The sequence below is a fragment of the Pteropus vampyrus genome, unplaced genomic scaffold, assembly GCF_000151845.1.
Source record: "Pteropus vampyrus isolate Shadow unplaced genomic scaffold, Pvam_2.0 Scaffold572, whole genome shotgun sequence".
Classification (NCBI taxonomy): domain Eukaryota; kingdom Metazoa; phylum Chordata; class Mammalia; order Chiroptera; family Pteropodidae; genus Pteropus; species Pteropus vampyrus.
Window position 1 is genome coordinate 151,493 of NW_011889353.1, and position 19,878 is coordinate 171,370.

General features: G+C 35.5%; 1 protein-coding gene and 1 non-coding gene across 9 annotated transcripts in view; one reads left to right on the forward strand and one right to left on the reverse strand.

Annotated features, from left to right (window-relative positions):
- Positions 1 to 19,878, reverse strand: part of DPY19L4 (dpy-19 like 4) — a 63,366-nt gene extending 43,488 nt beyond the window's left edge. Inside the window, exons 1-8 of one of the 8 annotated variants that reach the window (XM_023525582.1) lie at positions 19,684 to 19,800; positions 15,164 to 15,274; positions 13,195 to 13,291; positions 11,710 to 11,839; positions 9,192 to 9,316; positions 2,191 to 2,281; positions 1,807 to 1,928; positions 1,550 to 1,695 (exon numbers count right to left, since the gene is read on the reverse strand). In XM_023525582.1, coding sequence (XP_023381350.1) covers positions 1,550 to 1,695; positions 1,807 to 1,928; positions 2,191 to 2,281; positions 9,192 to 9,316; positions 11,710 to 11,713 — 488 coding nt within the window. In that variant the 5' untranslated portion in view covers positions 11,714 to 11,839; positions 13,195 to 13,291; positions 15,164 to 15,274; positions 19,684 to 19,800. Of the gene's footprint in view, positions 1 to 1,549; positions 1,696 to 1,806; positions 1,929 to 2,190; positions 2,282 to 9,191; positions 9,317 to 11,709; positions 11,847 to 13,194; positions 13,292 to 15,154; positions 15,275 to 18,553; positions 18,622 to 18,710; positions 18,900 to 19,683 lie in introns of those variants that run through there. The other 7 variants (XM_023525581.1, XM_023525586.1, XM_023525583.1 and 4 more) reach the window with 7 other exon arrangements.
- LOC111733549 lies at positions 13,357 to 13,475 on the forward strand. Its single transcript, XR_002778019.1, has one exon. It is a non-coding gene; the product is annotated as a 5S ribosomal RNA (ribosomal RNA).

The window sequence follows — 19,878 nt, forward strand, 5'->3', positions numbered from 1 at the left end:
GTCATAAAAAAGGGACTATGTTGAATTTAAAGAAAATTAAGGACCATAACCAGATGCAATATGTGGTCCTGGATTAAATACTAAATTGGATAATCCAGCTATATGTGGGGTATTTTGGGGTCAATGAAGGAAACCGTAATATGGACTGAGTATTAAATAAGATAAAAAATTATTGAATTGAAAAGGCAGACTGCCAAAGAAAGCAGTATATAAAACACTATGTACAATATATCTCATTTTGACAAAAAAATACATATACAAATACACACATGCTGCATACATCAAGGTATAAAAAATACTGAGTGACCTCTAAGTGGTGGAAATGTGAAGTTATTTTATTTTTGCTGGTTTTAATTTTCCACAGCATACATATATTGCTTTTGTTATAATAAAGTTTGGTTCATCCCTGTATTTTTAAGAAAAAATATACTTAATTCATAAAGCTAAATAGCTATACTTGAAAACTTCTAAGGAAGATTTAAACAATTCTTTATACCAAATTCTTGCCAGCTGTGACTATTAAACAAAGCCTTGTTAAGAGATAACAGCCCTTAATGCTGAATCTCAATAACTTGAAAGTATTATTATTTTTCATTTGGCAATCACTGAAAGAAATGGGTAAAAGAAGAAATATTTCATTTTTTAAAATTGAATAAGGGTTATGGAGGGGAAAGTATTATGAGGAAGGAGAATGCCATAATTCAAAGAATAAATTTTTTGACACTGACCAATGTCAATAAAAATTTTATGACATGTCTCAAACCAGCCCTCCATTTCAAAGAAGCCCCATCCTCTACTCTTTTTACTCACTACTAAAGAACTGAGGCTGCTTTGCTCACCAAAAGGGATGGGTTTATTAATTCAAAGCACAGTCATAGATTAATATAGATTGTTATCTGTGGTAGTTAACTTTATAATAATGTATCTGATGCATCTTCCTGCTTTTCATGAAGCTTATGACATCAATTTTAAATAAAAGGAAAAAAGAGGTATATCCATAAGTCACTACATCTGAAAGTAGAGATACAAGGTGGGTATATTATTTTTTAAATTGTTGCATGACAAATGATCACAAATATAGTGACTTAAAACAGAGATTTATTAGCTCACAAACCCAGCAGAGTATGGCTGGATTCTCTTCGGGGCTCCTTAAGCTAAAATGGAAGCATCAGCCAGGGCTACACTTCTTATTGGGGCTTTTATAAGCTCACTGGTTATTGGCAGCAGTCATTTCCTCCTCACTTCAATCCAGCAACAGTGCAGCAAATCCTTCTCATCCTTAGAGTATCTCTGATTTCCCTTTCAGTTGAAAAAAGCTCTCCACTTTTATTTTTAAGAGCTTATAAGATTAGATCAGGGCCACCAGGTAATCCTATTTTAAGGTCAACTATGCCATATGACGTAACATAATCACAAGAATGGTATCTCATCAAATTCCCAGAGTGGGGATTAGTGTGTAGAATATCTGCGGGGGAGGGGGCATGGGAGTTACAAGTGACTACAACAGTCACAAAAAATTGTAAAACTTAATTAAAAACATCTTTCTTACCTGTTAATAATGAACCATGACACAGTAAGCATTCCTGCTAGCCAAGTTCCACTCATAAGCCAACTTGTAACAAATAAAGCAGCAACATATATTCCTTGCAATCCAAAAACAATACCAATATAGAAATATACTGGCTCAATAATCTCCTAATTGAAAAAAAGAGAGAGAGAAGGAGATAATAGGATGACATTAAATAATTTTGAGGATTTATAGGTATATGAGAAAATAACTATTATAGTAAAAAGAAAAACACATACATTGCTACCAGTTGCTTGATATAAAACGCTGGCGATAAGTTCTGGATATAGAGACATTTGCTGCACTGCATTTATGGTCTTCAGAGATACAGTATTATTATTATGTGTCAGTTCATAAACACCTAAAGACAGAAAATTTTTCCTCTAATTTATTTATTCTGCTTTTACAATAATTAAGCATGTCATTCAGAGGTCATAAATATTTTAAATTATTATCAAAAAAAATCTCAAAATACTGTGTCTCATTTTTTCCAATTATTTTATTATGTACAAGAAAGAGCATACCTATATTCTGAGACAAATCTCCACATTCAAGGGCTCCTAAATAGCACGTATAATTTTAGAAAAATATTATTATTAAAAATACAAATGTGGTTATCATACCTCTTTCAAATGAAGGCGCCTTTAACATATCTTTATAATAAGAATAATAAATGGCACTGTCACCCTGAAATGTGATTTCCCGTTCAAGCTCCTAAAAGAAAATATAATTATTTAAATGCCAGTGTCCTAAATTTGAACTGCTATCTTCATTCTCTCTCCTTATCTTCTACACTAATGCTATTTACTTATCCTTATATTCAAAGATATGTTTGAATTTTCCTTCCATTACTAGTGGCCATATTAAATATAATAATCTGGCAATCATTTTAATAAAACATCTAAGGTTTAAAATGGATTGTAACTCACAAGTCATTTATAATTGGACCACTTTCTTACTCTATACTCAAAATATATAAGGAAATTCTAGAAGAAAAACCAAAAGAAATGCCCTAAGGATAGCAAGAATAATAAGGAAGGTAATAAAAGATGCTTGCGGTGTTATTAGTCCCTAAGAAGAAAGTAAGTTTAAGAAGTAGCATTTTCTATTACTATTCCACTTCCCTGTGTATACAAAACAGCAAGCTGTTACTTAGTACTTTTCAAGAGCATCATATACAAAATCAGTGCTTTTCAAATGAACTTCCAGAAACATAAGTAAATCTTAAAATTCTGAAATTTAGGCTATACAAAACCCGACATATAGGTGGTCAAAAACATTAAGAAACCGTGTGCTTGTTCTGCTGAATCAGACTTTCATAAATCTATAATCTTTTAGAGAGGTCCAAGAGAGCGGCGGCATAGAAAGACAATGAATTTGTCCCATCCTATAAACAACTCAAAGATACACGTATATAGAGATCAATTACTTCTTCAAGGCAGCTGAGGGCTGAACAAAAAGCTTCTGAACAACAAGAGATTGAATAGAGAAGCCTGAGAAACCATGGGAGCCCTCCAGAGCTGCAGGAATTCTTGGGGTTGGAGGTGCTGGTAAGTGCCCTTGTTTACCTTCCCCTCCACCTCCTTAGAGTGGTTGGGGGCTCCATCCAAGTGTTCTGGCCTACCTGCAAGATCGCTGCAATGTGTTCCTGGACACATTGCCCAAACCCATTTCAGCCCCAGACAAAGGAAGCAAGCAGTATCAATAGGGCATCAATAAATACACTTGCCACTCCAGCTCATCATGACAACGCCCTGACACCACAGACACCATAAGCACACGACTGGCTCCTACCAGCCAGCCAAAATAATCCAGCATACACAGCCTACATAGATGTCACTTCTACATAAGGCCACTTTCTAAAGACTGAGATAGGTATTTTCTTTAATTCATAAAAACAAACACAAATAAAAGTCAAATAAAATGAAAAGACAGAAGACTTATAAAAGAACAAAAAAGATCTAAAGAAAAAAAACCCTAAGGAAATGGAGATAAGCAAACTGCCTGATAAAGAATTCAAAGAGGACTTCTCATTAAGATGGCTTGCCTCCTTTCTGGACCACATTAAAATTATTGGGAGTTGCCTGAGGTCTGACTGAACAGAAGTCCTACAACTGGGGATATACATAAGAGGTCCCCTGGAGGCTGGTAGGAGGGGCAGAGAGCAAAACAGGCTGGTCCCACGATCTCATATGGTGGTTGAGAATCCAGAGGTATATCTTGGCTGTGGAGAGCCCTCTCCCTTCCCAAGGAGCAAATGATAACAGCCACGGCCAGTCTTCCCAGTCTAGGATTCCAGTGCCAGGAGGAGAAGTCCCTACAACCTCTGGCTATGAAAAACTGCAAGGATTGTGGCTGAGGAAGATGAAGGGCTGTGAGAATTGCAAATGTTCCTCTTAAAGGGCCCCTGCACGGTCTTACTCACTGATGGACACACTCTGAGCGTCAGAGCTGGGGCAGCTGCTCAAAAAAATGCCAGGGACATACTGGGAGGAACAGAATTATCTTGCTTCAAGGCAAGGACTGAAGGGACAGCTTTCTCATAGAGAGAAGTGCAGGCAGAATCCATATTGCTTTGTTGAGCCCTCCTTGTCCTGGTGTGCAGATGTGGGAGGCCGTCACATCTGAGTCTTCACCACCTGGCTAACACTGGTTGCTCCACCCAGGTGATACCCTAAGACCCCACCCCTCCAAACTTGCAGACCCACCTAAGCTGCGTCCAGTGGCTTTTCCATACAAATGGCCTCTCTTGGTTCATGCTGCGGATTTTCCTAAAATCTCTTAAAGGTTCACAAAACCATAACAAGCAGCATCTCACCTGGACGAGCCCTGTACCTCTAGCTGAGTGGCCCCAAGCCTGGCACTAGAGGCAGCCAGCCTCGATTTGCATCTTGGCCTCTTAAGGCACCTCTAAGCCCAGCACGGGTGGTGACCATCTGCTTGCTGACTCTTGCCAGGTGGCCCCAGACAGTGCACAGGCTGCGCCTGAACTTGTCCTGTAATGGGGCCCCTCCTAAGAGGACCGGGAGCCAGCAAGCCCAGTGGCCAGCTTTGACAGGAGATGAAGCACCACTTGGGGCTGCATCTGAAAACAACACACCCAAAAGGCAAGACTGGGCAGGCACCAGAGCCCTACTAAAATCCTGCTCCATAGAGTAAGCCCTTCACCACCTAGTCCTTACAACCAATCAGCCTGAGGGTCAATCCCTCCCACTAACATGCAAACAGCAACCAAGGCTCAACTACAACGGGAGGGCACACAAAATCCATACAAGAAACACATGTGAAGCACCCAGCTCAGGTGACCAGGGAAGACTGTGCCACTGGGCCCCACAGGACACCTACCAAGACTGGGAGACACAGCAGCTCTACCCAGTACATAGAAACAAACACAGGGAGGCAGCCCAAATCGGAATACAATGAAACATATCCCACATGAAAGAACAGAACAAAGCTCCAAAAAAAGAAGTAAACAAAATGGACACAAGCAATCTACCAGACACAGAGTTCAAATCACTAGTCATAAGGATGCTCAATGAAATTAGTGAGAACTTCAACAAGAGATAGTAAACATAAAAATGGAGATAGAAAATATAAAAAAGAACCAGTCATAAATGAAGAATACAATAACTCAAATGATGGACACATTAGAGGGAATCAGCAATTTTGATGATAAGGTAGCAGAAAACACCCAACCAACAAAAGCAGCAACAACAACAACAAAAAAAATGAGGCTAGTTTAAGGGGCTTCTGGAACAACATCAAGCATCACAACATTCGCATCATAGGGATACCAGGAGAACAGAGAGCAAAGAAACCTGAAAATGTATTTGAAGAAAAAATGACAGAAAACATCCCTAATCTGATGAAGGAAAAAGACATACAAGCTCATGAAATGCAGAGTCCCAAATAAGATGAACTCAAGAGAGGCCAACAAGACATATCTTAATTAAAATGCCAAAGGTTAAAGACAAAGGGAATCTTAAAAGCAGCAAAAGAAAAGCAATTAGTTACCTACAAGGGAGCTCCCATAAGATTGTCAGCTGATTTTGCAGGCCAGAAGGGATTGGCACAAAATATTCAAAGTGATGAAAAGCAATGATCTACAACCAAGATCACTCACCAAAGCTATCATTCAGAATCAAAGGACAGATAAAGAGCTTCCCAGACAAGAAAAAGCTAAAGGAGTTCATCACCATCAAACCAGTATTACAAGAAATGTTAGAAGGACTTCTTTAAGAAGAAAAAGAAAAAAGATGTGAATACAATGGCAATAACTATATATCTAGCAACAATTACTTTAAATGTAAATGAATTAAATGCTCCAATCAAAACACAGAGTGGATGAATTGGATAAGAAATCAAGACCCTTACATATGCTAGCTATATGAGACTCACTTCAGATTAAAAGACACACACAGACTAAAGGCTGACGGATAGAAAAAGATGTTTCATGGAAATAGAAACAAAAAAGCTGGGGTAGCAATACTTATACCAGACAAAATAGACTTTAAAACAAAGGCTATAACAGAGACAAAGAAGAACCCAGTAATCCCCACTTTTGTGGATTTATCCAAAGAAACCCAAAACACTATTTTGAAGGGACATATGCATCCATATGTTCTCTGCAGCATTATTTACAATGATCAGAATATGAAGGCTACCTGGATGTCCATCAATGGATGAATGGATAAAAAAGAAGTGGTACATTTACACAACAGACTATTACTTAGCCATAAAAAAAAATTTTTTTAAAGAATGAAATCTTATGGCTGTCTGGTTAGCTCAGTTGGTTAGAGCGTGGTGCTTATAAAAAGAATGAAATTTTGCAATGACATGGATGGACCTAGAGGGTATTGAGCTGAGTGGAGTAAGACAAAGAACGACAAATGCCATATGATTTCACTTCCATGCAGAATCTAAAGAACAAAACAAACAAACAAATAAACAGAACAGAAACAAACGCATAGATAGAGAGAAATTTTCATGGTTGCCAGATGGGAGGGGGGTTGGGAGGATGGGTGTAAAAGGGGAAGGGATTAAGAAGTACAAATTGGTAATTACAAAAGTCATGGGGATATAATGCACAGCATAGTCAATAATATTGTAATAACTATCTATGGTGTCAGAGGAGTACTAGATTTATCAGGGTGATCATTTTGTTAAGTTATATAAATGTCTAATCACTGTTGCACACCTAAAACTAATATAATATTGTATGACAACTCTAAATTAAAAAGAAATAATTAAAAAAAGAAACCAAGAGTTTATTAAAAAAATAAAATCCCTCACAAATTTTATTAAAAATTTAAATTATAAAATCCCTCACAAATTTAAAAAAAAAACAAGGGCAGAGGACCTGAATACATTTCTCCAAAGAGGACATACAGATGACCAAGAGACATATGAAAAGATGCTCAACATCATTAATCATAATGAAAATGCAAATTAAAACCACAGTGAGGTATCATCTCACACCTGTCAGAATGGCTATCATCAATAAATCAACAAATAACAAGTGCTGGCAAAGATGTGAAGAAAAGGGAATCCTCATACACTGTTGGTGGGAATGTAAATTAGTGCAGTCACTGTGGAAAACAGAATGTAGATTCCTCAAAAAATTAAAAATAGAGCTGCCATACAATTTAGCAATTCTACTTCTGGGTATTTATTTGAAGAGAAAAAAAAAACAATAATTTGAAAAGATATATGCACCCAAGTTCACTGCAGCATTATTAGAAGTAGCCAAGATATGGTAGTAACCTAGATGTTCATCAATAAGTGAATGGTTAAAGAAGATGTGAGATATACGTACACATACATACAACAGAATATTCAGTAATAAAAAAGAGTAATATCTTGCAATTTACAACAACATAGGTGGACCTAGAGGAAATTATGCTAAGTGTAACAGGTCAGACAGAGAAAGAAAAATACCATATGATTTCACCTATATGTGGACTCTAAAAAAACAAATGAATAAACAAAACAGAACAGAAACAGACCCACATAAAGAACAAGCCGATGGTTGCCAAAGGGGAGGAAGGTGGAAAGACGAAATATTTTTAAATCTGTATTTTTAAAAGAAACTTATTCATGCATAATATTTATCAATACAAAAACAAAAGATATCAGAGTAGTTTTCACAAAGTTTGATCAACAGAACTTCCTAAGTTATAAATGGATGTTACCGAAAACGAATTCTATAGTCAAATAGCCTGTGTGAAAGGCTGGATTAAAGAAAGTTAAATAGGTTTCTTTATTGAAAGACTTTTCAGAATTTCAGTATACATTATGCATCATCAATCTCCAGGAGGATGTCTTTCTCAGTTATATTTGATCAGTGAACCCTTTTTTTCTCATTTACAGCTTATTAATCTAAATAAATTTCCTTAAAAGGATTTTTTTATGAATAGAAACAGATTTGTTTCTTTCTAAGGTTTCAAAGACGTAAACTCTTAATCAGTGTTTCTCAAATTTAATGTGCATATGAAATTCTTAGAGATCTTATTAAAATGTAGATTCAATTATAAAGTAGGAACTGAAAGAATCTGAAGTTCTGAAAAAGCTCCCAGATGACACCAATGCTCCTTGCTCATAATGCTATGAAAAACAAGGTTCATGAGGAATGCCTTCTGTATTTCCAAACCTCCGGTTGTTCTCAATTCTGCCCACACAACAAAATTGCTTACGATTATTTTTTGAAATAATGATTCCAGTCACTCCCTCACCCTGAACTATGAATCTGCGAGGGAAGTCATTTTTTGAAAGCTCCCCAGATGATTTTATTGTATATTCAGTTTGGGAACTACCAAGAGTTTATCTGGATAACATTTTTAAGGAAATAAGATATGCTACAGTAATAGCTTTTGTCAAACCAATATATTCAGTTAAATGTTTTGGTGGTGCTAGGTAAATCAATGGCTTAAAAACATTTAGTCAGCTTAACTACTTGCTCAAAAGTAAGAACAATAACTAAACAGTTTGGGCTAAAAGAAAACCGTTTAGAGTCAAGTAGTAACACTGTGAACTTTGTTAATACACATTAAATCTGATTATGAAAGTAAGTTTAAAACAAACTTATCAAAGGCCAAATAAACTATGAATATAATTACAGTGACTAAAGAGTCGTGGAATATACATGATTTAAAACCCAACATTAAACATACTAATATGAGGCAACATCTGAATACCGCTATGCCTGTTAATCATTTTCACCCACCCCAAAACATTCTAATCACATAATCTAAAAATTAATATATTTTGATGCTGGAATTTACGCAGATTGTTTCTGAAATGTAAACTATCAAAACCACTAAAAAGCTGATTAAACTCCATACCATTTCACTGTCATCAAAAGTCCCTGATAAATTAATTGCACAAAGGAAAGCACCCTCATAGTTATTTTATGGCCTTGAATACATTCTATTAAAATTTTCAAGGTTGATACTATGACTGTGTTCTCAAAACAGCTTCTACACCATTTTGTTTCTAAACGGCTGTAAATAAGAAAGCATTTGTCATATATAACGCACATCTATTTTGGCTCCTTAGAAAGCACATTACCTAAATTAATATTAAATACTAAAACAATTTTCACATGCTCAGAAGTCTTTCTTCTTACCTGCCTGTTTGAAAACCAGAATTTCCGTTCATGGTATGCTGACAAATAGAGAGCATACATCATACCACTAGTAACTGCTGCAAGACAGCCAATGAAAATCTTTGCAAAGCGCTGAAATAATACATCTGAAAAAGCATATTAAAAGTAATCAGATGTAGATCAAATATTTATATTTATGCATTTCTATTAAAAGGAAAAGTAATCAAAGGTTAATATATACCCTTCATATGATGTGATGAAAATGGAATTCTAACTCTGTGGTATTCCTCCCCCAAATTTATAATCCTAATCTATTCATGAGAAAAACAGCAAATTCCAATAGAGAGGCATCTTACAATATACTTAACGAGTATTCCTCAAAACTGCGAAGACCCTCAAAAACAAAGAAAGCCTACGAAACTGTCACAGCCAAGAGGATTCTAAGGAGACATGGCAACTAAATGTAATATATCCTGAATGGGATTCTGGAACAGGAAAAAGAACTTTAGGTAGAAACCAAAAAAATCCAAATAAAATACACACTTCAGTTTAAAATAATGTGTCAATATCGATTCATGAATTTGGAAAACTGTGTGTGAGGTGGTAGTAACATGCGGACTGTACTATCTGTTCAATTCTTCTATAAATAAAAAATATTTTTACAATTAAAGCCTATTAATTTAAAAAAGGAATATACTAGCAAATATCTAAAGAAAAAAATACAGGTTCATTCGGAATTACTACTGATATTTTCCTTTATCAAGGAATTTTTTCTTTATTAAAGAATAATTTACATACTATAAACTACAACCATTTGAAGTATACAATTCAATGGCTTTTGATGATTATGTATTTAAAACATCATATACAACTGTTATATATAACTACCTCTTGATGAAATAACATAAAACACATTTGGATTTTCTACACACAGGATGATTTAGTCCTGCTATAGCTATTAAGATTAATAATAAGCATAAGCCTAGGGGCCCAAAGCACAGTGTTCTGTTACCGGATAACTGAAAGTTTGTAAAAATCAACTTGTCAATTTATTAGTTTAGCTAAACTAAAATCTTAGTTATTTTCAAAACATTATTTCATAAATATTAGTTTGCATAGCATATTAGAGACATTAAAGACTAGCTATATTAATATGAACTATATTCAAAATGCTTGAAAAACATTACCTAATAAATATTAGTGTAAGTATGATACAGCTGTTTTAAAATTACTCTTTCCAATAGCATGTGTAAAGCATCCTGGCACATAGTTAGAATTCAGTAAAAAAAACAAATAAGAAAACTCATGTGTGGTGTCAGTTTGGCAAATGTAATTCAAGGCTTCTAAACATGGATCTTTTCCTGTTTTTTTTTTCCATTAAGTCTTAGACAGTGGCAAATCAATCCTAATTATTAGGGGCTGTTATAAAAATATATTCAACCAAATCTTATACAGATGGTACCTGATCTATAGCATTTCTACTTACAACTTCTTGACTTTATGATATGCATTCAGTAGAAACTGTACTTCAAATTTTGAATTCTGATCTTTTCCCCAGCTAGTGGTATATGGTATAATACTCTGTGATGCTAGGCAGCAGCAGACAGCCACAGCTCCCAGTCTCGCAAATGATCACAATGGTAAACAACTGACATTCTACCGTGTAGTTTAAATGCATTTTCAACTTAGGATGCTTTCAACTTACGATGGGTTTATCAGGAGGTAACCTCCTTGTAAGTTTAGGAATATCTGTATATAAATGCCTTACCTTAATATCAAATATTTTGTTTCTGAAAATTTTTTATAAAGAGTAAAAGATGGAATTAAGCTATCAGTATTTGACATAAGTAGATATATTTTAGAGAAAATAAAGAAGCTCTGGGCCTCTGGACCTTAATGTTTTTACAGTCTTAAAAAAATTATCATTTTAATTGGAAAACTGAAAAGGATCTGACTTCTAAGTTATGTTAGTCATAAACCAGCCTAATCAGATAAATTCTCTGTGCTCCAGTCCCTTCATTTGTAAAATGCTGATCATGCACAAAAATACATAAATACAGTATCAATGGTATAGGGCACAGTTAAGTAATCTTTAAAGCACAGGAAAAGCTAGTGACACATTAAGAAATGTAGAAGTTGATCTCACAAAAAGTAAAAAATAGTACAAGTACATTAAAAAATATACAATACTTGCCAAAATTTTAAGAGTAGCTATATCTACTGGAATTATGCATATATTTTATCTTTATTATACTTTTCTCTATTTTCCACATTTTCTGGCCTGAAAATATGTTTTTGTAGTCAGAGTTAAAATACTATTCCATAGTTGTTATATCTGGATTGTTTAATTATATTTTTTATACTCATTTCCCAAGAGTTAAAATACTATTTCATAGTTGTTATATCTGGATTGTTTAATTACATTTTTTATACTCATTTCCCAAATGCTTTAAAAGATTACTCTATTAGTTAGCTTTGTTGTGATAAAAATGTGACCCCAAACTATCGGTGGCTTAAAAAACAAAGGTTTATTTCTCACTCATGTTACTTGTAGGTTTCAGAGTTAAGCGGTAACTCTCCACTCAATTCCAGACTTCAAATTAGCTCTGGCTCTCCTTGTATCTTCTTCAGAGTTCCAGATTGGGATCAATCCTTACTTGAGACATGTTCTCACGACAGAAGAAAAGAGGAAAACAGGCAAAATCAGCCTCTTACAGCTTCTGGTCAGTAGTAGTACACTGCTACTTCCACTCATATTCCATTGGCCCAGCAAGTCACATTGATAAACCCGACACTGGGGTAGGGAAGTATACCCTGTTTCAGAGGGGTGCTCCAAATCACATAGCAATGGGAAGGAATGCATAATCCACTTTTAGGGAAGAGAGCAAACATTTGGGTAGAAGAAAAGGTTCCAGCAGAATCTGCTTCATTAATCACAAATATTCACTTCCCTCCCAAAAGCAGAACACTCACTCCTCCTCATGAAAGATACCCTAAGAGCAGCTTCCTCAGCTTGCTTCCTGCATATAGAATATAGACTCAAACATCATTTTAAGACCTCGATAGCTGTGTCCTTCTAAATCTAGGCTGGCAGTTCTTTTGATAGTACATCTCTCTCAAAAGCTTAGCTTGCAATTCTCTAGGTATTTACCTAAGAGGTATAAAAACAGATGTCCACGAAAGGATTTGTATATGTTCACAGCAGCCTTATTCATAAAAAGTAAATACTGGAAACTGCTCAAATGTCCAACAAAAAAAAGGGATAAACAATTACAGCAACAAAAATGAATCTCAAAATCATTATACCGGATAACATACTGAGCTAAGTGAAAGAATCTAGACACAAAAGCATACTTGTTGTATGATTCCATTTAAATGAAATTCTAGACATGCAAAGTTAATCGATATTGAAAAATATAAGAAGAGTGGTTGTCTTGTGGGGTACAGAGGAAATCTACTGAAAAGAGATACAAAGGAACTTTCTGGGATAATGGAAATGTTCTCTATCTTATTTCAGCTGTATTCAAATGGCTAAACTCATTTATCACCTACAGTCTGTGCATTTTATTGTATGTTAATTATACCTTAATTTAAAATTAAATCGCTCATTTTTGCAAAGAATAATTCTGTAGGCTTTTTACTTATTTGATTCCAGTCAGCTCCATATTCCAATAACTATACTCATAATTGTTTTCCTAGATATGCCTCTTTTAAAGATTTAACATGTATTTTGAGCTTATCTAATTTTTGTGGGACCACATTCTTTGTCCTTTTCCCCTAAGTGCTTTGTCCTACTATAAGAACTTACTAGGAACTACCTTAATTCATTTATACACTTTAATAAACTATGTGACAGCCATGCCCTTGATTTGGTTACTGCCCTGAGAATTCACCTTAATCGGCCTTTCTTATTCAAAGTATTTCTCAATTTTAATTTCTGACTAGTTAAAAAAAAAGTTCTCACTTCAACACTGTAAGTCCCAGAAATTTTGGATTTTCTATTTTCCTCTTCATTCCTACTTACAAGTAGGCCAATTCTGTTCTAAACACATCTCTTTCCTGTAATCAAATGCAGCTGATAATCAAGGCACTTTAGTCACATTGTTTTGCAATCTTGTTACCTAAAATAAAAAATTAGTATTAAAATTACAACTATTCACTCAGAAGTTTTATAAACGTTTTGTCAGTCTACGGCCATGCCACCCTGAACGTGCCCGATCTCATCTGATCTTGGAAGCTAAGCAGGGTTGGGCCTGGTTAGTACTTGGATGGGAGACCATTTCAGAATACTAGGTGATGTAGACACACAAACGTTTTGTCATAGCATAATATAGATTATTTTTCCAGCTTCCAAAAAGTTTTCTTGCTGCTAGTCCCTCAATTAGATCTGGAGATGACCTACTGTCTTTATCTTATTTGAGTAAATATACATAAATGGGTGCTCAACTTTGTATGGGTAGGAAGCAATTTAAGAAAGCTGTTCAGATATGGTTCAGAAGGATAATGGAAATAGAAGGACCTCTACAGGGTGGAGCCAAGAACAATGAACTGGGAAACTACTTCCAAGGAAAACAATTGGGGCCTAATCAAGAAACATTCCCTACCCGTAGGTAAGAAGACCTCTTATTTATCTACTACAATATCAGAACTGCTATGGACCAGTGGCTGATGTATGTCTCTCACTCTTCCTCTTTCTGAATGAAAGCATTTATTTTGGTTATCCTGTCCCTATCCAACAATGTATAATGAGAAAGGGGGCACGTGCAGAAGTGCAACTGCTTTGCTAAGAAAGGCCTGCTTGCAAGGTAGGCTCTTGGTTGGCATTTGAGACTTGGATTTCAGGAGGGTTCCCACCATTCGCTAACTGACAAGTGGTTTACTCTGCCTTCTTTGTTTGTACAATGTGGTTCATGCTACTGCTTTCCTCCTGGGACACTAGAATTTTGGTAGATGGTAGGCAGAAGTTACATGACCAGCCACCAACAAAAACCCTGTGCAGAGTCACTAATGAGCTTCCCTGGTAGACAAAACTATAAACATCACACTCTGATGCTGAAAGAATTAAGTCCTTCCTGTGTGATGCCATTTGGAGAGGAATCTTGGAAGCTTGTGCCTAGTTTCTTGTAGACTTCAGCCCATAAGCCTTTTCCCTTTGCTGAATTTGTTTTGTATTATTCACTGTAATAAATCATAGCTGTGAATACGATTCTAATTTGACACCCATGAGTCCTTCTAGCTAATTTCAGAAAATGGGGGTGGTCTTGGGGATCCCTGACACAGAGCAGATAACTTCTTTTAATTTATAGGTCTCTGAGTCATAGCTGACCCAGATGTAGATAAAAAGACCTTGGGCTTAAAGACTGATGCCATGATTAGAGATAAGACTGAGTTTCTTCCTTGGTGTAGAGGAGGTAGCAAATATATTTCATCTGAGGGAGAGAAAATTTTTATGACTAAAAAGATGGAATATGGTAGACTGTGATTATTATTCCCAAATATTTTGTCCTTTCCTATAAAAAGATTACTCATCCCTGCCCCCTAGCATGTGACCTGCAATGCTTCCCTGTAGTCAGAGTATACTTCTCCATCCCATTATCTGGATTACTTATATGACTGGGTTGGGCCAACAGAATGAGTATAAGTAACAATGTACCAGTTCAGTAGAAACTTTAAGAGGCCCTGCATGACTGCCTGCTCTCCTGCTCTTTTTCTCGGCCACAAGAAAAACATGTCCCATATAGGGGCTATTCTTTTGTGACACATGAAGTTACACCAGCCAACCTGAAGGCACGATATGTAATGTTAATCAGAAATAAATGTCTGTTGTAAATGAGTGAGATTTAGGGGTCGTTCTACAGCAAAATCTAATGAAAGTAGACTGATATCACACCATGATTAAAAATGTTTATACATTTAAAAAGTTACTATAAAATATACTACATAGCATAACTATTTTTGTAGTAGCACAAAAACTCCAGATCTACCTAACTTACGTTTTGGAGCTCTTTCAGGAACTGGAGTCTCACTGATTTTCTCTTCTTTGGCAGATTCTTTATTTTCTGAAGACTTTGGCTTTTTTCTTTGGCGCAGTTCTATAGCTGATCCTTAAAATATTTGAAAAGTTATTGCAACATGTATCAAATTATTCTGTCTATATCCTGAATTATGAACTTTTATTATACTAAGGCAAAAGTCACACAAAGATCTCTTAGTATAAAGATAACTTTTTTCATAATTAATTTAACACTCCCCTTAAAACTCTCTTTCCTACAAACAAGAAGACAATATAGTTTCCACCTCCAACCTATGCTTCTGCTTTCAGAGTCCTATTGATAAACCAATGAGCTCTTCTCCTGAGCTGATGCTATTTTCAAAATATCCCAGAATAAAGTCTTTTCCAGAATGACTGGGAAACAAAGTGTTATACAATGAATTAGCTTATTAGTCTAGTTATCTGAGTATCAAATACATAATTCATAATTATTTTAATCAAAATATATAATGCATTAATCATAAAACTATAAACAATCCTGAAAGTTCTGCACAATTCCACAGCACTGTAGTATCATTATCATTCAATAGTCATATAGATTTATGTATTATAAAATAGGCTGAACCTATAAATATCCCTATATTTGGAAGATCTCAAAAAATTTCCCAATATTAGACTATCTACCCTTTATATATCCAATAAAAAATGTAATGCAAAAGTACCTTCAAATTAGTAAACTAAATTCCAAACTGAACAGGAATTTACTATATTCAGTCTTTACCTACTTTTCTTCCCTAGAATTAATTATCCTATGGGGTAGGTTTTGCTGTTGTGTAGGTACAGAGTCCTGTTAAGTTTATAAGGCGGTACAAGAATTTACCTCCTCCTTAAAGAAGCAGAGTTTTTTCTTTTCTCTTAGGGATGACTTTACGCTATGAAATATGAGCCTAACAAGAGGAGTCAAAAAAGGAGAAATGAATCAGCTACTGCTGCTGATCAGTTAAATTGTTCTCTAACTTTACTGTAGAAAATGAATAAATTTTAAAATAGCTTCAAAGCAAATTTATGTTTGCCAAAATATCTTTAAAACTGGCACAGTGAGAAAAAAAATTGTATATGTAGTCAATTGTTTACCATTTCGATACCATCAATTATTGTGTAGTCATGTTACGTAGTGAAGCCACTGAATAATTAGAAAATGACATTAGAAAAACTATACTGTGAATTTTGAGGAGTTTTTTGCATGCAAATATGGGTCAACTAATAAATACTATTATAGCCCTTCTCGTGATGCCCTTTTAACATTCTTCTTCTATGGGTTAAAGCAAAAGTTAGAAGCAGTCGACAAGAATGAAGATTTATGTAAAGCCAAATAAAGTCTTCAGATGCAAGTTATTATTTTTAATTTTATCAAAAAAGAATACAAGGAAAAAATATAAGAAGTTTACTTAGTAGTACAGGTGCATGTTAAACACATTAATAGTACTGGATTAAAAAACTTAATTGGATAACTTCAGAAATCAAGTTAACAAATATACTGAAGTAATTTGGTCACAAATGTATGTGACCAAAGGGATAGGTAGGTATTTTCATTAGATTCCAAAGGCACACATTTAAGATAAATTGGGAAGAGGATATTCACATAAAAGGTGTTCTTTACAAAAAGCTATCATTTCCTTTTTTAAAAAAATTCTTTATGAGTCACTTTACAGGGACTTAATAAAATGTTCACTATGCACATAAATGGATTTTAATTATAAAAGTACAACTTACACAAAACTTTTGCATTTTCCCAAATAATATGAAGCATACAAATCTTAACAGTCATCTCTCACGAATCTATATTAGCAATGATAAAGACCACACAAATAAATACTCTAAAAAGGATCTATAATACTATATTTGCTTAAGTAAGATGCCATACATTTTAAGATACTATTAAGTAAGTTTTACAAGGGGAAAAAACATTACCATACTAAATGCATGCACTGATTTTAAAACATGCCGATTTCAGTGGCACAAAATTGTGGGAGCTAAAAGTACAACTTGGGAAATACAGCATTCATTTTAGCCTATATCTTCAACCTGTTCCTAAAACTAATTCTTTGCCTGTCACCAAGTAACAAATCTGATTGACATAAATTTCACCTTATTTCCTTTATATTGATCTTATAACTTCAACACTGATAAACGATGTCAAGAACCTCTATGTGGATAAGTGACAAAGGCCAAAGCAGTGGAAAAACTGGATTATTAATTCCAATAGGAAAGCTCTAAGATAAAATTCAAGTTTCCTTTCACTATTTTACTTTTTAGCATTGCAAACAAAAAAAAAAAATCAAACAAAATGAAAATGATAACATAGCCTCAAAAACAATCTGCTATTTCTGGTCCAATGATCCTCACAGGAGATAACACAACTACGAACAGGCTTTGCAAATGTCCATCCAGACTACAGATAGTAATTTCCAAGTTAAGTGTTAATACTGCTCTACTCAAGGTTGTCACTTCTTTCTTGGCTCTAACATTTCTTTCAGAAAGCATAAATATGAACACTCTGACTCTCTGTAGCATAAAGGAAGACGTTTTTTGGAAGATGAGATTCCTGAAGAGTATTTACTTAGAAAAAAAGTGGGGTAATGAAGAGGATCCAAGTGAGTGTAAATGATAAGCAAAAAGGGATATAGAGAACATGTGGACACAAGTAAAACAGACTATTTAATCTAATTTTAGTACAGTGAATATAAGATAACGTGTGTCTTGAAAAAAAGTATCAAGTGCCAAATAAATGTAAAACACTCAGAACAATGCCTGGTACACAGACATGCTTACGAATATCATTATTAGCATTATTATAATAATGAATAAGAAGTTAATTACTCACTGGTTGTTGACAATTATATCCAGCACCTACCACAGTAAGCAGCCAAATTTTTATGGAATTTAAAAATGTGTTGAATTAAATATATTTTAATTAACCTGCAATCCATTATTTGTCTTATATAAGATGCATTTAATTACTCTGGAATATTTGTAATTCTACGACCAAAAATCATTTTTTCATTTTATATCACATAAGTAAAATTTCACAAATATATTCTTAATTGGTTCCACATCACATCTATTTAATTATGTGTAACTACAATCTAAAACAATTTCTCATTTTGTACGATGCAGAATATTAAAGACTTTCATTACCGCAGTGTTAATATTTTTATGCTTTAACTTAAGCATGAAAGTGCTCATAGTAACATACAAGCTACTTTATCAACCTACATCCGTGGATTTACAATTAGTCAGAAAAGGAAAAAATACCAAAAAAATGTCTTAAATAATATACTGCAACCAAAGATAAAACCTAGGCAACAAATAGAATTACATTATTCCTTACCAACTACAAACAGTTTTGTTTTTGAAGCTGTTTTTGGGTTGAGTCTCAAATTTAGGTCAGTTTTAACACTGAAAATTCAAGGACGAGAAAGCAAATATGAAGCCAGTGTGAACATAGAGACAGGACAGCAAGTCAGAGAACAGCAAACATTTCTTACAAATGAATTTTTAAAATCGCTTTCCACTGAATTCTTGAAACTCCCTTTGCACTCTTGGTTCATTTAGTAAGGCTTAAATCTCAGTAGATCATATTCAAACTCCACTCAATAGGGTACAAAGGCACGTTTTGCACCAAAATGAAAACTGCTCGGTCAAGCGTCACCGTCAATATATATCTCTTCGTGAAGCTAGTACGGGTATCATAAAGTTATTATGCCGTGAATGTTTCTCAGAATAGCTATCACTAGTTAAGTTACTCTCAACTCCCCAATCTTTCTCTCAATAGCTATCATTTTCTATAACTAAATATTGCTGAATGAATTAATTTTCTTGGCACTGGCCCTGCGGGGGCATGGAAAACTTTGTCCACCCGACCCATTTTCGTCCCCCAAGCACTCCTGGCCTCCCAATTCCCCCTCAACTACTTACAGGTCCCAGCCGTTTGCCATCTCCCCATACCATATAAGTAAACTTGGCCTTCTTTAGTTTCTGCTCGTTCATCCCCTCCCAATTCACCTTACATGTTAATCTCAAATCCCTGCCTCTTTTGTCCCTTGGCATGCGCCTTCTCTAATCCGGGGACTGTTTTTGTTAGTATCCACAGCCTCCTAAAGAGCACACTCGGAAGGAGGCATCTGGTTAAACAACTATCACTTTATAATACGCACTCAGTACCTAAACCTACATCTTCTGAATCAAACTATATCCCTCGTCCCCTGAATTACGTGCTCACAGCCCTCCTTCTCAAACACACCCCCCACAGGTGCTGCTCTTCCTACCCGATTCCCAACTCTAAGCTCCACCTTTGTTCCCACTTCCGCCGACAAAACTTTGGTTTCTTCACTCCGCTCCTTCTGAATTTCTCCACAAACCTCCCCACGCTGCCCTGCTCTTTCCCTCCAGCCCACGCCGAGCAGCTTCCCAGATCCAGGCCTCCGGGCCCCTTGCGCCCCCGCCCCTCTTTCCCGAGACCTCAGGAGACAGTTGGCGCGCTGGACCCCTGGGCCGTCACCTTCTTCCTCCGCCATCGTTTCCGCGGAGGCCGGAGTTACCCCAGCGGCTCCCGCCCTCTGTGTCGCCAAAGCCCTCTGCAGCCCGAAGTCCGCTGCGGGCCGCCGCGCCTCCACTTCCTGACCCGCCCCTTTCGGGTGCCTCCGCCAACCGCGT